Genomic DNA, 22758 nt, shown 5'->3' with positions numbered 1-22758 from the left:
ATCAGAAGGGAAAATTGAAGCTTAGAGAAAGCTTTTCTGGACATAAAGGAGAAATAGAGTGAAGATGAAGCCAATGAATTGCAAAGAGAACCCGCTGGATTTGGAGAGCAGCAGAGCATCATGGGGGTGGCTGTAATCCCTTGTTTATACTTCCAGGCTGTGGGTGAGAAGGAAGAAGAGCAAGGGCTTGTGGCAGAGGCTGCAAGAGACATGCTGCATAGTTAAAAATCTTCCTGTGCCATCTGGCAGAGGCAAAAGGAAAGGTAGGTAATATGAGGGATGAGCATTACTAAGTAACAAATACATCAATCCATTGCAGTAGTACTTTTTTCTTTTTTTTAAACCAGGAGCGTCATAGTTAGCAATCCTGATAAATTGCAATGATGGGTGATACCGTCAAAACTCACTCGACCTCTGGAGAAGCGCATGAAAGAATTGAAAACTCCCAGAAAAGATTCAGGATGAGTGGATGTGAGGTGAGATATTTAAGAAGCATTAAAAAACAAGTTTGGGGAATAAAATGATAGCTGTATTAAATATTCAATGGTAGGAACTAAAGTGAAAATCACCATCTTTAGCTGTGAAGTCTTGATCTTTTTCTTCCCTAGCAAGTATAAAATTATTTCAGTTTAACAGCCTTCAATATTTCTAGACCTCACCAGAGAAGCAAAAGTGAGGCAAGATAGCTAAAACCTTTCTCAGTTATCGTGAATTAATTCTGCTGTTGGCACGGTGAGACCACAACCAAGGCACTGCACTATCCTGATTTCAAGGGGGAAGTCAGGGGTGAATGAGCAGCCTCCTCACTGCTCTCCATGGCTCTACTTCTTTAGCACTGATGGCAACATCACACCCATGTTCACTGTGAGGTCCAGATTCCTATTACAAATCTGAATAAGCTAGCTACCATCTATGCCATAAGTCTGGATATTTATTGGTAGGAAGGACCCAAGTCTGAAGGAAAGGAGAATGTAGCTATTGATGAATTCTTCAAAGGTTTTAATTAGTACTGATGGTATACTACTTATTTAGAGCAATGGTTTCACTAGAAATACCTAGAAGTCACTGTTCTAGCGGAGGCATCTAGATTAATCCGGATCCACTTGGGCCGAGCCCATTTCTTTGCCCAAGGTGTTTGTTTCTGGCTTCTCATACCACAGTGGTTTACTTCCAGTGGGCCTGATTTCCATGTGACTTCACAGATGCACCCTCCCACTGCCACTGGATACAATAGAGAGCCCTCAGCAAGGTCCTGATGGCTGCTGAAGTTTGGCTGCTGAAGTTTGGCTGCTGGGCTCTGTGTGCTGGAAGGCTGTGCACTTTACCTTGATAGCAGCAAATCCCTGGGAGCGAATGGTGCCACAGTTGGGGTTGATGGTGAATTCTTTTGGTTTCATTGTGAGTATCTCTTCATCAGCCCTAGATGGTCTGTTGATTAAATCCTTCTCAGAAAATGCGGTACTTTGGGGGCCAAGGCCATCTCCAGGGACACGCAGTTTGAAGGTCATGGGGATCAAAGACGTGTTATTGAGGGAACAAGTCAAAGTATGAGGAAATCCTGGAAAACAAAATACGAGGTGCCAAATAAAACCCCCTCCTAGCCTCCTTTGGCCATCGACCTCCCCTAGCAGCTCAACTTCTACAATGAATTGTTCACAATTCATAGCTACTTACCTCTACCTTGCCCTAAATATTGTTTTCAGTCACATAATCAACAGATTGCATTCATTCATTATTTACTCATTCATTCATTCAATGAATATTTATTATGCATTTACTATGTAGCCGGTTAAACAGTAGATACAAAACAAACCCCTTGATTGGCAGGCCCCTCCAAAGAAACAACCTCTATTATTTGTTTTCCGAGTTGTGCTGTTGACGTGTATTTTGCATGAATACATATTTTTAGCAGAGACTCATGCTCCTTTCCTAAAAGATATGGATCTTCCTTTCAGCAGACAATAAAGTGAGCTCTGATTTTGGATTCCCTGGGTGGCCATTGTATCTGTGGATCACTTTCAGAACAATACAAATTTTCTATAATCACAGGAAAACACAGTGCTTGTCTCTACTAGATACAAACCCTGCTCTTCTACCTTGAACCTGGCTGAAAAAAAAAAAATATATATATATATATATACAAACACACACACATACAAACACATACATACACATATATATTATATATGTTATATATATAATACACACACACACAATGGGTCTCTTTAAGAGTCTTCTCTTGGAACTTCCAGAGGAACTGATAGGAAGTCAGTTTCACAGTGGTAATTATCATATGACTTTTCTGAACATGCCCAGTAATGACTCTTGAAACTAGACATCTTACTCTATGCTACCTGACCAGCTAGGGGTTAAATGTTCTACAAATATAGGGTGGACTAGGAAAAGAAGGTCCTATCAGGAGTCAGATGGGTCTTCAAACCACTACCCAGACTATTTCCCTGGAGTCAGAAGTTTTTCATAGAATAAAGTCAGTTATAACCTCCTAGTTAAAATAATTCCTGGTACTAGTATCTGGAATACCCCACTTGTCAAGAATCCTAAAGAAAGGGTCTATTAGTTGTCAAGGACTGAATTGTTGTTAATAAGAATGCTGTTCTAGATTTCTGATTATACCCAATCCTAACACCATTCCACCTCTAGTTCCACCTCAGTTGTCGACATCTATGTTCCCTTCAGTTAGTGTCTAGTAGACAAAGAGTCAATATGTATTTGCCTTTTCTTGGAGTAATTAACAACATAAATGATTTAGGGATTCACAGAGGAGTATTATTTAAATACTCCTCCCAGTATTTAAATAATAAGTTAGAGGGTAGCATTCTTAGGAGGTTCGATTCTCCTTCCACAGACATAATTTACCTGACCTAAGAAGGACCCTATGAAGACTTCTTGAAAGAAACTAGCAGGGCTGGGGTTGTAGCTCAGCAGCAGAGCATGTGTGAGGCACTGGGTTGGATTCTCAGCACCACATATAAGTACATAAATAAAATAAAGGTCCATTGGCAATAAAATTTTTAAAAAACTTAACAGATGGAAATTGTAAGGCTGCACACATACACACAAAAGAACAAAAAATAATTATTTAAAAAGATGATACATCATTTGGAATTTGGCCTTGTACTGAAGAATGGACCCTATCTGAAATAGAGTATTTAACTGATGCAGAAACCTGTGAGATGAAAAATTAAATCACAGTGTAGAGACTTTTGGGATCTGTGGAGTATTTTAGACCATGATTCCTAATTTTTCTAACAAAATAAAAATCTCCACAAAGCAAAGGAAAATGTGTGGATAGATCATTGTGCAAATCAGGTGGCACTTTGTAGTTGTTCACAGAAATAATTCAGAATTTCAGAAATCAATAAACACATATACACAATCCATTTTGGACACATAAGATGTACCCTTGGGTTTAGAAAACCAGCGTTGCATATGATGGGGATCTTCTGTCTACTCCTGTGGTCTCTGGCGTACCAACTATGCTACTAAATCTGAGATGGTCTTTGGTCAAAATGTTGTATCAAACATCCCAACATAAAAGAGATAATCTCTGACTAAGAATCAATGGGAGGCCTGAGGTTGTGGCTCAGTGGTAGAGAGCTTGCCTGGCTGGCACAAGTGAGATACTGGGTTGGATCCTCAATACTACATAAAAACAAATAAACAAAATAAAGCCATTGTGTCCATCTATAACTAAAAGAAAAAATAAAAAAGAATGTCTATATATTCAAGAAATCTTCATAGGGGATATATATATAAATAATTTTAAAAAAGAATCAATGGGAAACTTTTTCCTTTGTAGCTGGGGACAAAGCTCGGCAATGACCAGCTCCTACTTTGCACCCTATGAAACTGTGCAAGTGAGACGTGGGTTTTGAGAATGGAGATGGACAGTGCCCAAACCACGAAGTTCAGAATATGCACTTTTGAGTGTCTGCAAATACTTTATATGGATTTGAACCTTCCTATACAGAAATGTGACTGCTACAACTGTGACTGAGAGATTGCAGGTTTTAATTTTTCTGCTTAGAAATATCACCTGATACTAGAAGAATTGCAAAGAATCTTACCATTTGCTAACCATTTGAACCCACATTTCAGAATCTATAATCTTTGAGAAATGTAGAGCATAAAAATAGTATTATGGATTTTAAATTAGCCGGGACCTCTGAGGCTCTTGGAGCTCCTTGGTGAAGAGTGTTGCCTTTGCTTCTATGGGCCTTGGATCAAGTGAGCCTCCTCTGGAACTCATGGTCTATTCGCTTTATGAAATAATAACAAGACCCATGCGAATGCAAATCTTTCACTGATCTGAGGCAACCTTGCTTCATGTAGACATAACTAATATTGTAAAACACCAACTCATCCATCAGTTCAAGCTTTCCCCCAAAACACCCACCCTCAGAATCTCTCCCCCTTTCAACCTGAAGAACAAGTGCTCAGTACATCATTACACTGATGAAAGTCTTTAACTTGGAAACCTCATTGCCCTATCTTCCAGTACCATTACTGTTTTAAGATATCCACTGTTTGTCAAATGATTTTTTTAATATGTAATTTTTCTCTCCAGTAGTTTTTAAGATTTTTATCTTTATTTTTAATGTTCTTTAGTTTCACTATGATGTTACTGTATCTGGCTATACACTATAAGTACAAATATTTGTTTTTAAAATTTCTCAGCTTTCATTTATCCAAATAGTGCTTTTGGGCTATTTTCATTCCTTTTCCTAAAACTCCTATTAGATTCATGTTGGAAATTTTAAATCTATTTTTCTTGTTTCCCTTTCATATATGTTAACTCTTTTGCTTTAAGTGCTATGTTCTGCATGAATTTCTCAATACTAGTGAATTGTTAATAGACAAATTTTACATCTGACTGCCAGAGTTTGAGGAGTTCAAGTGGAGGGCAAAGGAAAAAGGTGGAGGATTCTCACAATTCAATGAGCTGAGTTGTGCTTAATTCCTAGATATCTATATAATACTCCTATTCTTAGCTGCACCTGATGTGCACAAGTCCATAAATTCTTTTGTTCATCTACTTCACAGGTAATTCTCATGCCAGCTTCCAAGCTGAGTGGATGCAGTTAAGTGATAGGTGGGGGTTTAATTGCTGCATCTAGAATCTATAACTCATGTTGCATTAAGAATTCAAATAAAAGAAACATTATTGAATGTCTTGAATAAATGCATTTATTTTTAAATTAAAAAGCTACCATAAAAGCTTTTGTCCAGGGATGATAATTTCTTGTAAATAAAATCTGTCTCATGGGTATATTTAAGAAAATGCCTGCATTCTGCTAGAAACATATTGCTTCACGTATCCTTACCATTCTTTATCCAATGATAGTCTAGCTTCTGTAGTTTACCTGTTCCTGGGACTCACTAGTGGCCTCCACTCAACTTGGAGCACACTAACAAGAATTCTAACTATTCATGTTAGAAGTAGCTCCATTAAAAATCACCTATATTGGGGCTTGGGATGTAGCTCAGTGGTAGAGTGCTTGCCTAGCACTTGTGAGGCCCTGGGTTTGATCCTCAGTAACACATAAAAATAAATAAATAAAATAAAGGTATTGTGTCCATCTACAACTAAAAATATATTTTAAAAATCACTTATTTTATGATGTATTTAAGGTTTTTGATACTAATTGAAATTGTAAAGACTTGGAAGCAAATGTAGCATTTTGAGAAAATCAGTGTGTTTGTGTGTGTGTGTGTGTGTGTGTGTGTGTGAGTGTGAGCGTGTGTGTGTGCATGTTTGTATTTTATCAATATTGTTAGACCTCACTGGAGAAGCAGAAGTGAGGAAATACAGCTAAAATTTTTATCAGTTAACCATAGAATAATCCTGCTGAGCCTATATATGTATTTATGTATGTGTATATACATATATATATATATATATATATATATGCACATATTTCCACTTTGTCATTTTCTGTTGAAATGCAATAGGTAAGGGACCTTGGTGTTTTTAAGTATTTGAAGTCTAGATAAAAGAATTTCACATATTCTTTTGGCTCAATAATTGGCTTGCCATTGGTATATAGCACTTATACTAACATTTTAGAGCCGCACAATAGTCTAGATTGCAGAGAAAGAATCAGTGTGAGATTTCTTGGAGTAACTGGCTTCAACTGCTTGTTTAGGTTTGTTTCTTCCTGTAGGGTGACATGATACGGAACACGTTGTCCACTTGTCCTAGCGTGGGACTTGGTATTGTGGTGCTGTGAAGGGTGTGCTGCATCATGCTCCAATTGCCCAGCCCTCTCCCTGAACACAGGGTGCACTGTTTGGGGTTCATCTGGCTGCACAGGCCTTCGGGAATGTGAATATGCCTCACACTGTGTACCAGACAGTCACCTCTGAGAGACTGTGCCTCTATTAATTGGCCACTAGATGATTTTCGAATTGAATATCATTTTCATTTTCCTTCAGAAGAGCCTGTCACTAAAATATACCATAAACATTCATAAAAATCACCTGGCCATTTTATGCTATAGTAATAGGCATACTATTTCATTTATACAGATTTTCCTATAGACTATAGCTTATGCAATATAATGTACATGGGGCATTGTACATAATATACATAAATAAATGTGTTTGGAGTAAAGAAAACTGTCATGACCCTCAAATGGCAAAGATATTATTATTAAAGTTTTTCTATAGAACTTTAATATTTAATATATTTTTCCTCACAGTAGATGGGTCCATTCAAAATGAAGCAAGACAAAGTGGCAGGCACCAAAGCAAAACAGGGCAGATTACAATCTGTACTTAAACTATCATTGCTCAATCTTTTTTTAAATTATCACTTCCTAAAAAAAAGGGTAAATTAATTGCTAAATCAAAGAAAATCAATTAATAAAATTTGATTTGAATTAGATTTAAGTTCTCCCCAATAAGAACAATTAAGCACTAAGGAATAAAATTTTGGGGGAGGTAGAATTGAACTTTGAAAGATCCTTCACCATTGTTAAATGTAAGTTTTGGGTTTTTTAAAAATTTCACCACCAAAGAACCAATTTTTGGCTCAATAATTGCCTCATTTTTATTGATAGTACATGCATTTAGACACATCACAATTAAAATACAAATTCTGCTCCTGCTGTGTGACCTCAGGAAGTTATTTGTTTCAAGGCTCAGTGCTTCCTCCTCTTAATTAGAGAGATTAAATAGTAACTCTGTGCAGGGTTGCTAAAAGGTTTAAATGCCTTGCCGCATGTAATCCACTTAGCAGTGACTAAAGCTCAAGACAGCCAGTAAGAGGAGCTTCTGCTGCTGCTGTTATCATCATTTTTATTAGCAGGGAAGCTTAGGAAGAAACAGCTCAGCGAGGCAACTGAGTGAGACATAACATAAAAACACAGCAGAGCCTTCAACTTGGAGTGATAGGACACATGAATCAAAACACACTTGAGTTCACCTTGAACCTGCAAGCAATTCCGCAAAAAGGCTGCTGGACAGCTGGCAAGGCAGAATCTGCATTGAAATAGAGCACAGAATGTTCAGATAAGGAGAGCACTGGTGCCCGCCTAGTCTCTTTGCTAGAGGAGGGGAGACAGTAGCGGCCTGAAGGCTCTTAGTGCCCAGGACACAGCTACCACTTTCACATAAGCTGGGAAATGGCACCAAAATACCACTGCCATGGAGGAAGAAAGGATCAATTCTACAACTTCTTGACTATTGCCTAGTGAAAAAAATGGTAAGAAAGATGATTTGCAAGCCTTCCTCCTCCTGTGTAGAGACAACAGAAATTCTATCTAATTTCTAAAGTTAAAATGGAAAATTACTCACCATAGGAAATATCCCCAAAGTGCAGAGCAGGAACATTGAAATGAAAGGTGGGTCCAATGACACAGCCTCTGAAAGTGGGGAGTAGGGAGGGAATCCAATGAATTCAAAGTAATGATGAGGAACCACAGAGAGGGCAAGGACAAAACCATAACTAGGCATTAAATCAATTACGGAATCCAGGAAACTATGAGATGATAGTCTTTCACAGTGGCCCTAAAATTATTTTCAAGACTCAAACCATGGGTTTATGATGATGCTGGGTTAATTTATAACCCCATTCCTAACAGGGAATGGGGCAGAGGCAGAGCAGACAGATCACCCAACCTCGCCCAGAATGAAGTTAATCTGGATGAGACACATATCATGTAAGGTGATTAACTCATCAAGAAATACAAATTATAGGTTCATCATATAGTAAACATCAAGGATACCATGATCCCTGTCCAAGGCTTCATAAAACTGTTTCAATTCCATCTTACCACCACTTCACTGTGACCTTGGCCAGTCACTTCACCTCTATTAGCCTCAGTTTCTCTGACTCCAGAGAAAAGAAAGGACTAGACTGAGTGACCTTGAAGGACTTTTTATTCCAAATGCTGATCTTTTTCTCAAAGCAGCCAAAGTAAAATAGATTAGACTTCATCAAAATATAAAAAGATATGTGCATCAAAGGTCACTATTAAGAAAGTAAAAAGACAACCTACAGAATGGGAGAAGGATAGCACAGTTATGAAGAAGCAGGGCTTCATCATCTTGGAGAGATGTTCTATCCTAAAGTTAGTAATAGAGACATCCTGCAATTTCTAGCTTACTTCAGGTGGTAGGTAGAATAATAGTTCTCCAAAATGTCTTTGTTCAAATCCCCAGAACCTGTGAGTATGTTAGGTTACGTGGCAAAGGGGAATCGAGGTGGCAGATGGAATTACTGTTGCTAGTGAACTGTGCTATCCTTCTCCCATTCTGTAGGTTGTCTTTTAACTTTCTTGATAGTGACCTTTGAAGCATACATCTTTTTATATTTTGATGAAGTCTAAATTATTTTACTTTGGCTGCTTTGAGAAATTACTGCCTAATTCAAAATCAAAATCAGACATATATATGCCTAAATTTTCTTCTAACAACTTTATAGGGTTTAGTAGGGTTTAGTTTTTTTTTTTTTTACATTTAGGTCTTTGATGCTGAGGAAATTCCCTCCTATTCCTACTTTGTTGGACTTTTTAAATTTTAAAATCATGATGGTTGCTGAATCTGGGGGAATGATGTTTTTGTATTTATTGAGATAATCAGGTAGTCTTTTACTTCATTCCATTAATACTGCATGACATTAATGTTGTAATACATTGATTGATTTTCATAAGTTGAGTCATCTTTGCATTCCTAGGATGAATCCCACTTGGTCATGATGTACAATCCTTTTCATATGTTGCTGGATTTTTGTTTGCTACTGTTTTGTCAAGGATTTTTGTGTCTGTATCAATAAAGGTTATTGGGAACCAGATGAATTGCTTATCATGAGATGTCAGTTGTTATGGAGGCAGAAAGTGGGTTGACGTTCATGTAATGTGAAGGTGTACTTCTGTCCTTCCCATTTGTACACATATCTAATGGATGCCAATCAGGGGACAGGATAAATATGGTGTGCCTTCTTAAAGAGTCAATATTATTCAAATATTTGGAAAACCACCCCAATTTTTAATATAATAACAAACATATTTTATAGAAGAGCCTATAAAAGTCTTATGGATATTTCAAATAAAACTTCATACTTAAAAGAAAAACCAGATTATGATTGTGACAGGCTGCCTGGGCCATGCTACAGAAGCCTTGAGACATAGCCATTCACTCTCCTTGGGTATTGGGGTCATTATTAGTTAACTAGGGCTGCCATAATAAAATACCACAACAGACTTGCAGCTTAAACAACAGAACTTGTAGGTGGAGGTCTTCTCTTGTGTCCTTATCTGGCCTTTCTCTTTTTTATTTTATTTTATTTTATTTATTTATTTATTTATTTATTTATTTTTTTTTATTGGTCGTTCATAACATTACATAGTTCTTAATACATCATATTACACGGTTTGATTCAAGTGGATTATAAACTCCCGCTTTTACCCCGTATACAAATTGCTGTATCACATCAGTTACCCTTCCATTGATTGACATATTGCCTTTCTAGTGTCTGATGTATTCTGCTGTCTGTCCTATTGTCTACTATCCCCCCTCCCCTCCCCTCCCCTCCCCTTTTCTCTCTCTGCCCCTTCTACTGTAAATCATGTCTTCCATTTGTATTCTCTTGACTTACCCCTCCTTACCTCTTATATGACATTTTGTATAACCCTGAGGATCGCCTTCCATTTCCATGCAATTTCCCTTCTCACTCCCTTTCCCTCCCACCTCTCATCCCTGTTTACTGTAAATATTCTTCTCAAGCTCTTCGTCCCTACCCTGTCCTTGTTTACACCCCTTATATCAAAGGAGTCATTTGGTATTTGTTTTTTAAAGATTGACTAGCTTCACTTAGCATAATCTGCTCTAATGCCATCCATTTCCCTCCAAATTCTATAATTTTGTCATTTTTTAATGCAGAGTAATACTCCATAGTGTATAAATGCCACATTTTTTTTATCCATTCATCTATTGAAGGGCATCTAGGCTGGTTCCACAGTCTTGCTATCGTGAATTGAGCTGCTATGAACATCGATGTAGCAGTGTCCCTGTAGCATGCTCTTGTTAGGGCTTTAGGGAATAGACCGAGAAGGGGAATAGCTGGGTCAAATGGTGGTTCCATTCCCAGCTTTCCGAGAAATCTCCATACTGCTTTCCAAATTGGCTGCACCAATTTGCAGTCCCACCAGCAATGAACAAGAGTGCCCTTTTCCCCGCATCCTCTCCAGCACTTATTGTTGTTTGACTTCCTAATGGCTGCCAGTCTTACTGGAGTGAGATGGTATCTTAGGGTAGTTTTGATTTGCATTTCTCTGACTGCTAGCGATGGTGAGCATTTTTTCATGTACTTGTTGATTGATTGTATGTCCTCCTCTGAGAAGTGTCTGTTCAGGTCCTTGGCCCATTTATTGATTGGGTTATTTGTTATCTTATTGTCTAATTTTTTGAGTTCTTTGTATATTCTGGTTATTAGGGCTCTATCTGAAGTGTGTGGAGTAAAGATTTGTTCCCAGGATGTAGGCTCCCTATTTATCTCTCTTATTGTTTCTTTTGCTGAGAAAAAACTTTTTAGTTTGAGTAAGTCCCATTTGTTGATTCTATTTGTTAACTCTAGCGCTATGGGTGTCCTATTGAGGAATTTGGAGCCCGATCCCACAGCGTGTAGATCATAACCAACTTTTTCTTCTATCAGATGCCGTGTCTCTGATTTAATATCAAGCTCCTTGATCCATTTTGAGTCCTTTCTCTTTTTTAAATCTTTTTTTTTCTTTAGTTGTCAATGGACCTTTATTTTTTATTTATATACGATGCTGAGAATCGAACCCAGCAACTTTCACATGTGAGGCAGGTGCTCTACCACTGAGCTACAGCCCCAGCCCCTCATCTGGCCTTTTTCTATGTGTGTCTGTGTCCCAATTTCCTCATCTCAAAAGGACATCAGTCACCTGAGCAGAGCCCAACCTTATGACCTCATATTCACTTAATTACCTACTTTCAGGCTCTATTTCCAAGAACCACCATAGTCTAAGATACTGGATGGTAGGACTTCAATATTTGAACTTTGAGGGGACACAATTCAGTCCATAACAGGGACACTTAGGTAGACTTCTAGAATAAATGAAAATCATCTTTGAACTGATCTTGAGATTCTGAATTACTAGTAGGTATCATGAAATCAGTAAATTTTCCTAGGATCCTTCAGGCCACAAGTGTCTGTTTCTTTTCTACGTTACACTTCAAGAAGGATCTCAGTTTACACACAGGGGTGGAGGAAATGACTAGCAGCAACCATAATAAAGAGACTGTCGTGGTAATTAACAACCTGTTGCCGGGAGATTTGAAATGGAGTCAGAGCAATATTTCTCGAAGATATGATCTTTCTATTTGAAAGATATGGCCTTTTAAAGTACCAGGAATCAAAGTTGTGTATCTGCGTAATGGGTTGGTAACAGAGAACTTCTTTTCAAAACCTGAGGACAAATTCTGCTATTAATGACTTTCAATTATCACAAGCAGCTGAGAAAGCCATCAAAAGACTTCTAGCATAAAAGGTGCAAGAATCTAGGCTGGGCTGAAGGACATTATAAGTGGATTCTCTTACATTGCTTGAAGGCATTCTAGGTAAGATCATTGAAAGATTTCCCTTAAAGTAAAAAAGATGAAGGTTTAGAGAAACTGTTATTACATCTAAAGCTTAGGAGAGAAGATGATTTTATCAGGTGTTACTGTAATAATTCATTTTACCTAAACATCCCAAAGCAAAGAGTAACTAGAAACTAGTGTTTAAATCCTTATTCTCAAAGGTTAAAATTTATAGAAAAACTAGATCTCCAAATAGGATCTCTATCCCTAGTATAATAGATCACACTTGTTCATTAGGGAAGCATCAGGGTAAATCTGACACACTCCGTTAAGCTGAGGCGTTTACATTGGCAAGGATAGTTTTGGGCATCTCAGATGTGATCTAGTTTTTAAGTTCAAGAAGGCAGTGAGTGAAAACTTTGGTTGGTTTCCACATTAGTTATAAATGTAGCTTACCTAATGGTCAGTTTCACAGGCTCTGGTGACCCATGGACATTGATCAGGAACTCCTCTTCAAAGTGCCCCAGGATGGCAGAACTGAAGCTTATCTGGATAGCTTGGACTCCTCTTGGTTGAATGATCCCCTCTTTGGGACAGAAAGCAAAGCAGGCCCCCGACGGCGTAGTTGAAGGGGTCACGTTGAAGAGGGCATCGATGCAGCCTTTGTTGGACAGTATCGCCTGTGTCGATAAAAGGCAAGGATGAAAAGGTCAAGGGACCTGAGATCAACTTTCAAGGAAGCAACGTGGCTGTATTATTTAACACCTACACAGGGAAAGTTGCAGGAATTAGAACCAAAGGAAAGCTCTCGGGGGACAAGAACAGTTTGATGTTTCGAATGTTTGAAGATAGGATTCTTAGGCCAGAAAGTAATTTGATGTTTTTAGTGTCCTCTTTAAAATGAAGTTATTCACTTACACTCATGCTATCAAGTCTGATCATAATCCCTTTTATTGATGAAGAGTCTTAAAATACACTTTTTGGTTGATATTATCTTTAAAGTAATCAAGGGAAGGTAGCTACTTTCCATTAAGTGAGAAGGCTGAAGTTAAATGGCATACTGAAGAGCAAAAGCAAGTCAGAATGGAGGGGCAGGAAATACCTGAGCCTATGCTTATCATGTAGCTTTAAGAACATACACTAGACCTTGTGGATTTCAGATGACAGGGATTCTCTCTGTAGCACCATCAGTAACTGTTTTGGACTCCTAGGCAAACAATGGCTTTGCTATAGAGAAGTTTTATTTTTCTATGATGCTGTTCTTGGAACCAGGATGCCACCCATAGTTGACTGCACATTAAGTTTTGTGTGGCCGGAGGTATTTTGAGTCCTCTGCATCTTGCCTTCATCTCCTGCCATTCATCACAGCTGCAGCATTATATTCTCAGCCTCCAAAGACACCACATCAATGCTGTCCTTATACCTAAAGGGTGAACAGCATGCTCTCTTGATTTATACAGGAACTGCCCTCAACCTGCACTTAAGGCATTAGAAGTCAAAGGGCACAGAGACATTAATAAGGTTAGCAGGAAAGTGTGAGGCATGTCAGGAATCTGGAATCCAGGGAGGAGGATTCTCAGATGTAGACAGAGGTCAGCAATATAAGCTGATCTTGAAGAAGACAATATTTGCAATGGACTGAGTGGGGATAGAGGAAATAGTGGTTGACTAGTTTGGATTACTACTTGGAAAGATGAGTGGTGAAAAGTGAGGATGGGAGTGGCAAAGTGGTGAGAAAATATTTTTAGAGGAGCTGGAATACTTTTGTATTAAATGAGATAATGCACGCTCAGTGACCAGTCCAGAAAAAGCCCCCATCAAGTAAGGCCTATTGCTGTCAGCAGAGAAGGGAGCTATGTGACCAAGGCAGAGAAAGGGGCTATGTGGCCAAGGATGTAAACTGAGGAGAAAAGTTCAGGGATCAAGCTGTGTCAGTAAGAGTAGTAGCTTAGAAAGAGTCAGTGGTGCATGCGTGTAATCCCAGCAGCTCAGGAGGCTGAGGCAGGAGGATTGTGAGTTCAAAGCTGGCCTCAGCAATTTATCAAGGCCCTAAGCAACTCTGCAAGACCCTGGCTCTAAATAAAATATAAAAAAGGGCTGGGGATGTGGCTCAGTCATTAAGTACCCCTGGGTTCAATCCCTGGTACCAAAAAAAAAAAAAAAAAAAAAAAAAAAGTCAGTGGCCTCTGCAGAGAGAGATGGCCACTTCTGCCAAGAAAAGATGGCCCGTTCACTAAAGCAATCCATAAATAAAGGCTGCTTGCTGTTTGACTCATCTTTTTATGTTTGTTTTCTGTCTCCCTTGTTCCAAGTTCCCTGGTAGCCTGGTTGGTGCTTCACCCTTTAGCCCTTTTAATGAGACCACATAGAAAAGTGATTATGGCCAGAAACTCTGGAGCCAAACTGCCCGAGTTCAAATCCCAACCTTGCCATTAACTTACTGGCTGTGTAACTCTGGACAATCTCCTTACCTTCTGTGAGCCTCAGTTTCTCCATCTGTGCTATTAACTTCTCATACTGCTAGAAAATTAAATTTATTAATTTGCATAATTTGTAGAATAGTACCGGGCAAATAATGCTTGCAAGTGATAGTGGCTATTATTTGTGTCCCCAGTGCTAAGCAGAGTGGATACAGAATTTACCTGTGCTTAAGAAGTGACAGGCACATGCTAGTGGTAACTTGAAGGACCCCTGCTCTCTCTGAGAAAATGTACAAATTGCCTTTTTGTTTCTTTCATTTTATTTATTTATTTTTTGGTTAAAAGCTTTTTAAAAAGTACTATTTTTACCCAGATTTTCTATATGGTCACAGTTTACAATTCCTCCATTTTCAAAAATCTGCATGTCATTCTCCTACCTCTTGACAAAGGAGGTCCAATTTATAAACACAGAATCCAGGAAATAGTTTGGAACATGATTCTGGGGCCTTTTGATTACTGGTGATACTCTTAGCTTTGTGGTCCAACTCCTGGGAGAAGGGAACATTTATAATAAAACTTCATCTCCCATTTGTTTTCCGTCTTAATTACGCTGGGGAAGAGTGTATTCTCTGGGGTTATGGTTTGTTCTTTATATATCTGCTAAGCTCAGCAATGACTAACGGCAATAGTTATTCAAATTCGTCTCTTGCAGGTAATATAATAAATTGAAAGAGAGACGCAATGAGGCATCAGCATTAAATGCGCAGAGAGTGCAAAACACTCCCATGAGACGCACCTCACCATGTCCTTCCTGCCGCTGCTCCACTCTCCGAGCTGTCTGATCTGATGCATCTCCTCACCTAGCACTTTAGCTGGCTGTGATTTGCTTTACTGCTAAAATCTGGCAGGGTGGGATGGGGGTGGGGGAGGGGAGGCCGGGCTTCGGGGAGAGAAGTGGCCTAAAGTACACTTCTGTTAAATTTGTAAGAAATTATTATTACACTCAGGGAAACCCTAACTATTTTGCCTCAAAACTAAAGGTTCTTTTCTGGCGTGGCTTCTGTAAAGATGAAAGGGAAAATCACACTGCATGAGTTACAGGAGGAATACCAATTAATAAGAACTATTGCCCTTTTCCCTCTACCTAAGGGACTCTTCCCTCAAGTGCAACATAGAACAATGCAGAATATAGCTGTACCACTTTTCATTTTTTGACACTCCTGTGACCGACTTCTTCATTCAAATCGTATTCTTATGTATGCTCCATTTCCTCGTGACATTAACATCTCTGCTTACCTTTTGCATCACCCCATTTAGGCTGTAATTACCCTAGAGAATGTAGAGATGAAGGACACTGTGCCCACACCAGGTTAGGCAGGGTTTAGAGGTGAGCTGGCTGTAGGCTGGATTTTGCCCAGGGTAGAGAGTGGGAGGCTGAGATCCTGACAGATTGAAAGGCCAGCAAAGGGCCTTCTATTCCCAGAACAGGACAGAGGGCGCTGGTAACATGGGGGTCACAACATTTACGAGCGGTGTGACTGGCCAACTTACTTAAGTCCTCTGGCAGCCAGGTTTGCTGTTTCCTGATCCCCTTTCCTTGTTTTTGCTGACAGTCTGGCCACATTCCCCAGCCTCTTTGCAGTCACATATGGATAATGGAATGTGAATGAAAGTCCCATGTGTCACCTCCTATAAAAATCTCATGTACATTCCTGTATGCTCTTTCCCCTCCTGCCAGCATGACACAGGTGAGGCCACAATCTTGTAGGCCCATAGTAGGGATGGCTGAGCAGAAGATGGAAGGAACCTTGGTTCCAGATTATCCACTGGAGAGGAGCACCTACTGAACCTTTGTTTTGGATCTACCCAGCATTACCTTAACTAGTAAATCTTCCCTAAGCCTTAGCTTACTCAGCTATAAAGTGGGAACTAATTGAACCCACTCTGTAGGGTTTTTGAGGACTAACTAAATGTCAAAGCACTAGAACTATCTCAACACACATTAATAGCTATGTTGTTGAGGGGATAACCTTATGCCTTATATTTCTCAGTGTAAAATAGGCAGAATAAAGCCTATCTTCCACAGCTTTGTAAGGAACATTTAGAAATCTCACACACACACACACACACACACACACACACACAGAACATGACTTGCCATTCATTAAATAACTACATTTATAACCTCTTTAAATACAAATATACATGATTTTAGAAATTTCTAAAAGAAATTTCAATGGTTGTAGTTTGATATAGTGTAAAAATGTGCTTTAGAAATAAATTTAAAGATAAGGTGACATTGGAGTGACTTTGACCCTGAAGTACCTATGAGACCACCTTGTAAAATTCCATTTTCTATTCCGTTGGGAAGACAAAGCAGGGAAGGTCTCCTCTAGTAACCATGATGACTATTTTCTAAAACATGGATTAGAGAATAGGGCATTCAGAGAAAATTCTGTATGAGAAAACAGCTAGCCTCATTAAGACATTCTAGAAAATGTAAAAAGTTCTCTCTCCTCTGATCTGGAGGATTTATGTTGTCAGGGAACAAGCATTAAACAGATGGGAAGATGTATTTATGGTTTCCCCCTTTGAAATCTACAAAACGAAGAGGATAAAACCAATTAAATGATGGCTTGATGCTTTTCAGCTTTTAGTGAAGTTCAAGGGGGCTTAGGCTGAGAAAGTTGCTTCTCTCAACAGGGTGAGGCGAGAGGAGTCTGCATTTTGGGGTCTGGATGAGAATAAGTGGTGGGAAAAGGATGTGACCGAACAAACTTTCTATCAAATAAAAAAACACAAAATAAAAAATTTTTAAAACTAAGTATCATTTGAAGTCTCATTGAAAGATTGTAGTGCTCACCTCATAGCAATGTACAGATCCAATAAAAACTTTCCCAATATCCAGCAGTTCAAAGTTGAAGTGAATTTTAGGGCCCATTCCTTCCCCTTTGATTCGCAGAGGCAGACGGATCTCTCGGCCTATAAAAATAATTCAGACTTGGAACCCCAAATGGTGCTTTATCACCCCAAATTACCCCATGACATCTCAAAAAATCACATGTCCTGACTCCCTGCACTACATTGAGGGAACTGAAATTGAACCAATGCAGGTTTATCTTTAGGAAACAGGAGTACCGCTGGCGACTCACCTTTAGGGAACGGAGTATATTGCAATTTAGGCTGACATTTTAGAAGGAAAAAGACAATTAAAAAAATTTAATCTCCAGGCGCAGTAAGACAAATACCACAGGTTTTCACTGATGTGCAGAAGCAGAAAAAGTGGATCTCATAAAAGTAGAGAGTAGAATAATGATTATCAGAGGCTGAGAAGGCAGGGGGAAGAGGATAGGGAAGGATTGGTTAACAGTACAAAAATACAGCTTGGCAGGAGGATTAAATTGTAGTGTTCTGTAGCACAGTAGGGTGACTAGAACTGACAATAATTTATGGTATATTTAAAAATAGCTAGAAGAGAGGATTTTGAATGTTCTCAACACACAAAAAAAATGATAAATGTTTGAAATGATGGATATACTAATTACCCAGATTTGATCACGACACCTTGTACACGCATACCAAAATGTCACACTGTCAACCATACATATGAATAATTATTATGTCAATTAAAAATGAAATTTTAAAAAATTAACCCAATTCTTAACATGATTCTGAAGTTTCTTATAAAAGATGTCATTTGTTCAAATCAGAGAAGGGTGGCCACAGACTAATGCTTCTCATAAAACGAGAGCCACCAAGGAGCTCCCAGGGACACTGCTCACATTGGTCTTCCTTAGATTTGGGAAGCAAGGTACTTGAGTCTGAGGGTCTCATCAGGACCCTTACTTTGCAAAGTTTCTTCTACACAAAGGTAATGGAATGCACTTAACAGTATCTATTATAACACAGCTGCAGTGGAGCCAAGGTCAACAGCAAGCATATAACTGAGTGGATTTTTGTTTTCTTTTTTTTTTTAATGGAAATAACTTTATGATTAGATAATACATGTTCATTATTTATACAAATTATAGAGTATATGGAAATCTTCTCATAATTCTATCCTCTAAAGAGAACCACTACTAACATCTTGGTGCCTATACTTCTATGCTTACTATGCTTAATTATATAAAAGTACTATATAAGTGGTGGGAAAAGGATGTGACCGAACAAACTTTCTATCAAATAAAAACACAAAATAAAAAGAGCATATGCTATATATATATTATCTGGTAACCTGCATTTTAATTTTTTCGATATTTGTAAATTTTTATATATTTATAAATATATTTGTTAGGGGCTAAATATTTATCAATAAAAAATAAATGTTTAATTAGGATAGAGAGTATGATATTTTGAAATACATTTAAATAATAAAAAGGTTATTATAATAATAACCTGATTTTTTCACTTAAATATATATATTTGGAACATATTTCTAATTTTATTTCTTTTTAAAAATTTTTAAATTCTAATTTGTTATGTATGAAGCAGAATGCATTACAATTCATATTACACATATAGAGCACAATTTTTCATGTCTTTGGTCATACACAGAGTAGAGTCACACCATTCATATCTTCATACATGTACTTAGAGTAATGATGTCCATCTCATTCCATCATCTTTCCTACCCCCATGCACCCTCCCTTCCCCTCCCCACCCCTTTGCTCTATCGTCTAATCCTCCCATGCTTCCCTACTCCAATCCCATTATCAATCAGCCTCCTTATATCAAAGAAAACATTCAGCGTTTGTTTTTTTTTTTGGGATTGGCATTACATTCTCCAACTCCATTCATTTACCTGAAAATGCTATGATTTTATTCTCTTTTAATGCTGAATAGTATTCCATTGTGTGTATGTGTGTGTGTGTGTGTGTGTGTGTGTGTGTGTATAAAAAAACACACTTTCTTTATCCATTCATCTACTGAAGGGCATCTTGGTTGGTTCCACAGTTTAGCTATTATGAATTGTGCTGCTATGAACATTGATTTGGCTGTGTCCCTGTAGTATGCAGTTTTTAAGTCCTTTGGGTATAGATCGAGGAGAGGGATAGCTGGGTCAAAAGGTGGTTCCATTCCCAGTTTTCTAAGGTCTCTCCATACTGTTTTCCATATTGGCTGCACCAATTTGCAGTCTCACCATATATTTGGAACATCTTAATAGTCTATTATCTAAAGACTTATCTTACCCTTCTTAATAGTTACACGATTGACTACAGGATTGCAAAAATTTGATGTATAAATAGTTTCCAGCAGTGTAATTACCATCCCTGAACATCTCTCTGTGAATACCTTTCCTACATTTTCTTTAATCATTTTGAAAATACCCTGTCATTTACTGTTTCTGCTGAGAAGTCAGCTCATAGTCTCATTGTTCATCCAGGGTAATGTGTCCTATCCTGTGACTCACTTTTGGTTTTGGTTTTCAGCAGTTTTTCCGTGTTTTCAGGTATGGTTGCACTCATCCTTCTCAGGCTTTGTAGCACTTCCTGACTGTGTGACAAGTGCCTGCCATCAGTTTTGGAAACTTTCTGGTCCTTATCTCTTTGAATATTGCCTCTGCCTTACCCCACCTGACACATGCACCCTTTTGGCCACATTCCTGTAGACTCTTATTCTCTTTTATGCATTTTGTCTCAACGTGCTTTAGTATTTCAGATATTTTCTTTTGATTTCTCTGACTTCTAGTTTATAAAGAAAGCTATCTCTGGCTATACCTAATAGGCTGTCAGATTCATCCACTAAGTTCTTAATTTGTTATTATAACTTATTAGTTCTAGGCTTTCCATTAGATTTTAAAAATAGTTTTCAGGTCTGTGCCTGCTTTTGTCTGATAATTTTTTTAAAATCCATATATGTAATTATATTATCTTATTCTTTGTAGGTTTGTGTCTATTGTTTATCTTAGTTTTATATCACATTATCTTACCTCCTCATATGCTTGTCTATTTATTGACTGAATGCTAATTAGGGTCTATAAAAATTATGGAAATAATTTGAAGCTCTGACAAGATATCTATCTCCCTCTAGTTTCTGACTGGTGACCAGGAAACATTTATAATCCCAGAAAATCTAATTTAACTGTTCTCAACTAAGATTTTACTAGAGAATTAATCCATGCAGCATATCGTTTGAGTGACTTTTAATTCTCCAAAGAAAGGTATATAGCAAATACGATCCTTGATATAAAGACAGGACCTTATTCCATACAAATAGTAGATGCCTTAGAACATTAGGGATTTATTATTTTTTTGGAAGCTCAATGAAGAATTGTCTCAATCAACCAAGTCAGTAGGTGAAAAATGGTTCAAAACCAAGTTTCAGTCTTGATGAGGGCTGGCCCATTTCCAGCTCCTACTGAGTGGGTCCCAGGGTCCTCCTCAGCCATCCCTTGGATGTCTATGCTTTCTCCCTTAAGCCAACTTTTCAGTCTAAGTTTCTACCCCAGTGTCTTTAAGAATAAAGTCCTCAAAGTCTGATTGTCTTGATTTTCTTCTGGATCTTGGCCCCAGGATTCTTTAATTGTCATCCTTTGCCTTTAAAACAGATTTTAAATATTTGGCTTTGATTTCCTAATTGTTCTTAGCAAGGCAGTTAATCTAAACAACCCAGCCCACCATTATTAGAAAAAGGATTTCTAGAACAAAGGGATGCACGCTTGACATTTTGACAGTTACAGCCGTATTGCCCTCCTGAATGGTTGTACTAAGTGCCCACCAACATCAGGGGCTCCTCTCTCCACATCTTTCCCAGCAGTGGGGATAACACTCCTCTTGAAAATACTTGATAGTTTGATGGTTTTCCTTAAATTTCTACCATTTAAGTTTCAAGTTATTTAAGGAAAAGGAGTATATTTGCTCTGTATATAATTTCTGAACATTCAAAATTCTTTTGATGCTCTCTTGGGTATAATTTTCAGTATTATGGGAAATACACTCAGAACCACCAAGTGGTGTTTCTAATTTATTATCAACATTATAATGCCGGGTGGTGTTTTATCTCCCACTATCTTCTGTTGCTATTTAGCTGGTTTATCTTCTACCCATGACATCCAAGACAGGAATAGTGTCCTTTTGTCCCTTGGCAACATAGTGTCATTAAGTGAGTATTGCTTTGATTATAATAAAAAGAGGAATCCTAGCAATATTTGGGATAGCTGACTTAGTCACAAGGTTCCCTGGAAAAGAGATTCCTGGTGTTAGAGACAATACTCTTGAATAAGAACAAAGCTTCCAGAGGACCCGAACACTGTCACTTACTCCACTGTGCTAGAGTTCTAACCTAATGGCAATAATGTGTACTCCTTGGTTGAGATCAATCAGATATATGAAAAATTGTGCTGTATAGATGTAATAGGAATTGTAACGTGTTCCGCTATCATTTATTTTTTTAAATCAATAAATTTTTAAAAAATGAGAATAAATAAATAACAAAGAACACTATGAGAGAGTGAGAGCAGGGGAGAGAGAGGGAGAGAGGGAGAGAGAGGGAGAGAGAGAGAGAGAGAGAGAGAGAGAGAGAGAGAGAGAGAGAGAGAGAGAGAGAGAGATATCTCCAGCATTCAGAATGGCAAAGAAAGAAAATTGCAAATATATCATGGAATCAACTGCAGGACTATTTATAACTGTCAGGCCCCAAACCTTCTCCATCTGTTACCTTGACTGTCTTCCTTTAAAAAATGGAGATGTGTTATAATAAAGCAGTGGGCCAATGTTTCTTTGGGAATTATTAATTACTTCAAAAGAGCTTGTCTTATTTGTAGCTAGCTTCTTCCCTCAGCTAGCATGGAACGGGAGTATGAGTAAGAACCAGTTTTGCATTTCTAAAAGTTTATCTAAACTTTAGGGTCATATTGTAAATGTTACTTTTCCACAAGATTTTTTAAGCAGATTTTTTTTTTTTTTTTTTTTTGGTCTTGGCAAAAGACAGCAAGAGGGATAAACATGAAGGAGCTCGTAGGCTTCAAGGACAGATTCCTTATTAAAGGAGCCAAATATTAAAGTATTTTTTTAAATAAAGCAATTTCTCATCTATGATTACAGTGTCCTGGTTTCACACATGAGAAGGAGAGCAATGCACTACAGAACCCCTTTAATAAGCCTGAAATTGCTGAATGCAATAGAGATTAATGCAGTAAATACCAGAAAATGAAAACCACAGGATTTTGAAAATTTGCCATCTGCTGTGGTCTGTTTGTGTTCTACCCCCTACCCTTGCCAAATTCTCATATTCAAACCCTCATCTCCAAAGTGATGGTATTAAGAAGTGGGGT

At 38.1% G+C, this 22758-nt stretch overlaps 1 protein-coding gene across 1 annotated transcript in view; it reads right to left on the bottom strand.

The window, feature by feature from the left end:
• Window positions 1-22758, bottom strand: part of Hydin (HYDIN axonemal central pair apparatus protein) — a 319191-nt gene that overhangs the window by 207041 nt on the left and 89392 nt on the right. The window contains exons 10-13 of the mRNA XM_026399248.2: window positions 17350-17468; window positions 12523-12746; window positions 7819-7886; window positions 1326-1558 (exon numbers count right to left, since the gene is read on the bottom strand). Coding sequence (XP_026255033.2) covers window positions 1326-1558; window positions 7819-7886; window positions 12523-12746; window positions 17350-17468 — 644 coding nt within the window. The remainder of the gene's footprint in view (window positions 1-1325; window positions 1559-7818; window positions 7887-12522; window positions 12747-17349; window positions 17469-22758) is intronic.

Source organism: Urocitellus parryii, chromosome 15, assembly GCF_045843805.1.
Source record: "Urocitellus parryii isolate mUroPar1 chromosome 15, mUroPar1.hap1, whole genome shotgun sequence".
In the NCBI taxonomy this organism is placed as follows: domain Eukaryota; kingdom Metazoa; phylum Chordata; class Mammalia; order Rodentia; family Sciuridae; genus Urocitellus; species Urocitellus parryii.
Note: the sequence above shows the minus strand (reverse complement) of the source record. Positions and strands in the feature narration are given on the sequence as shown.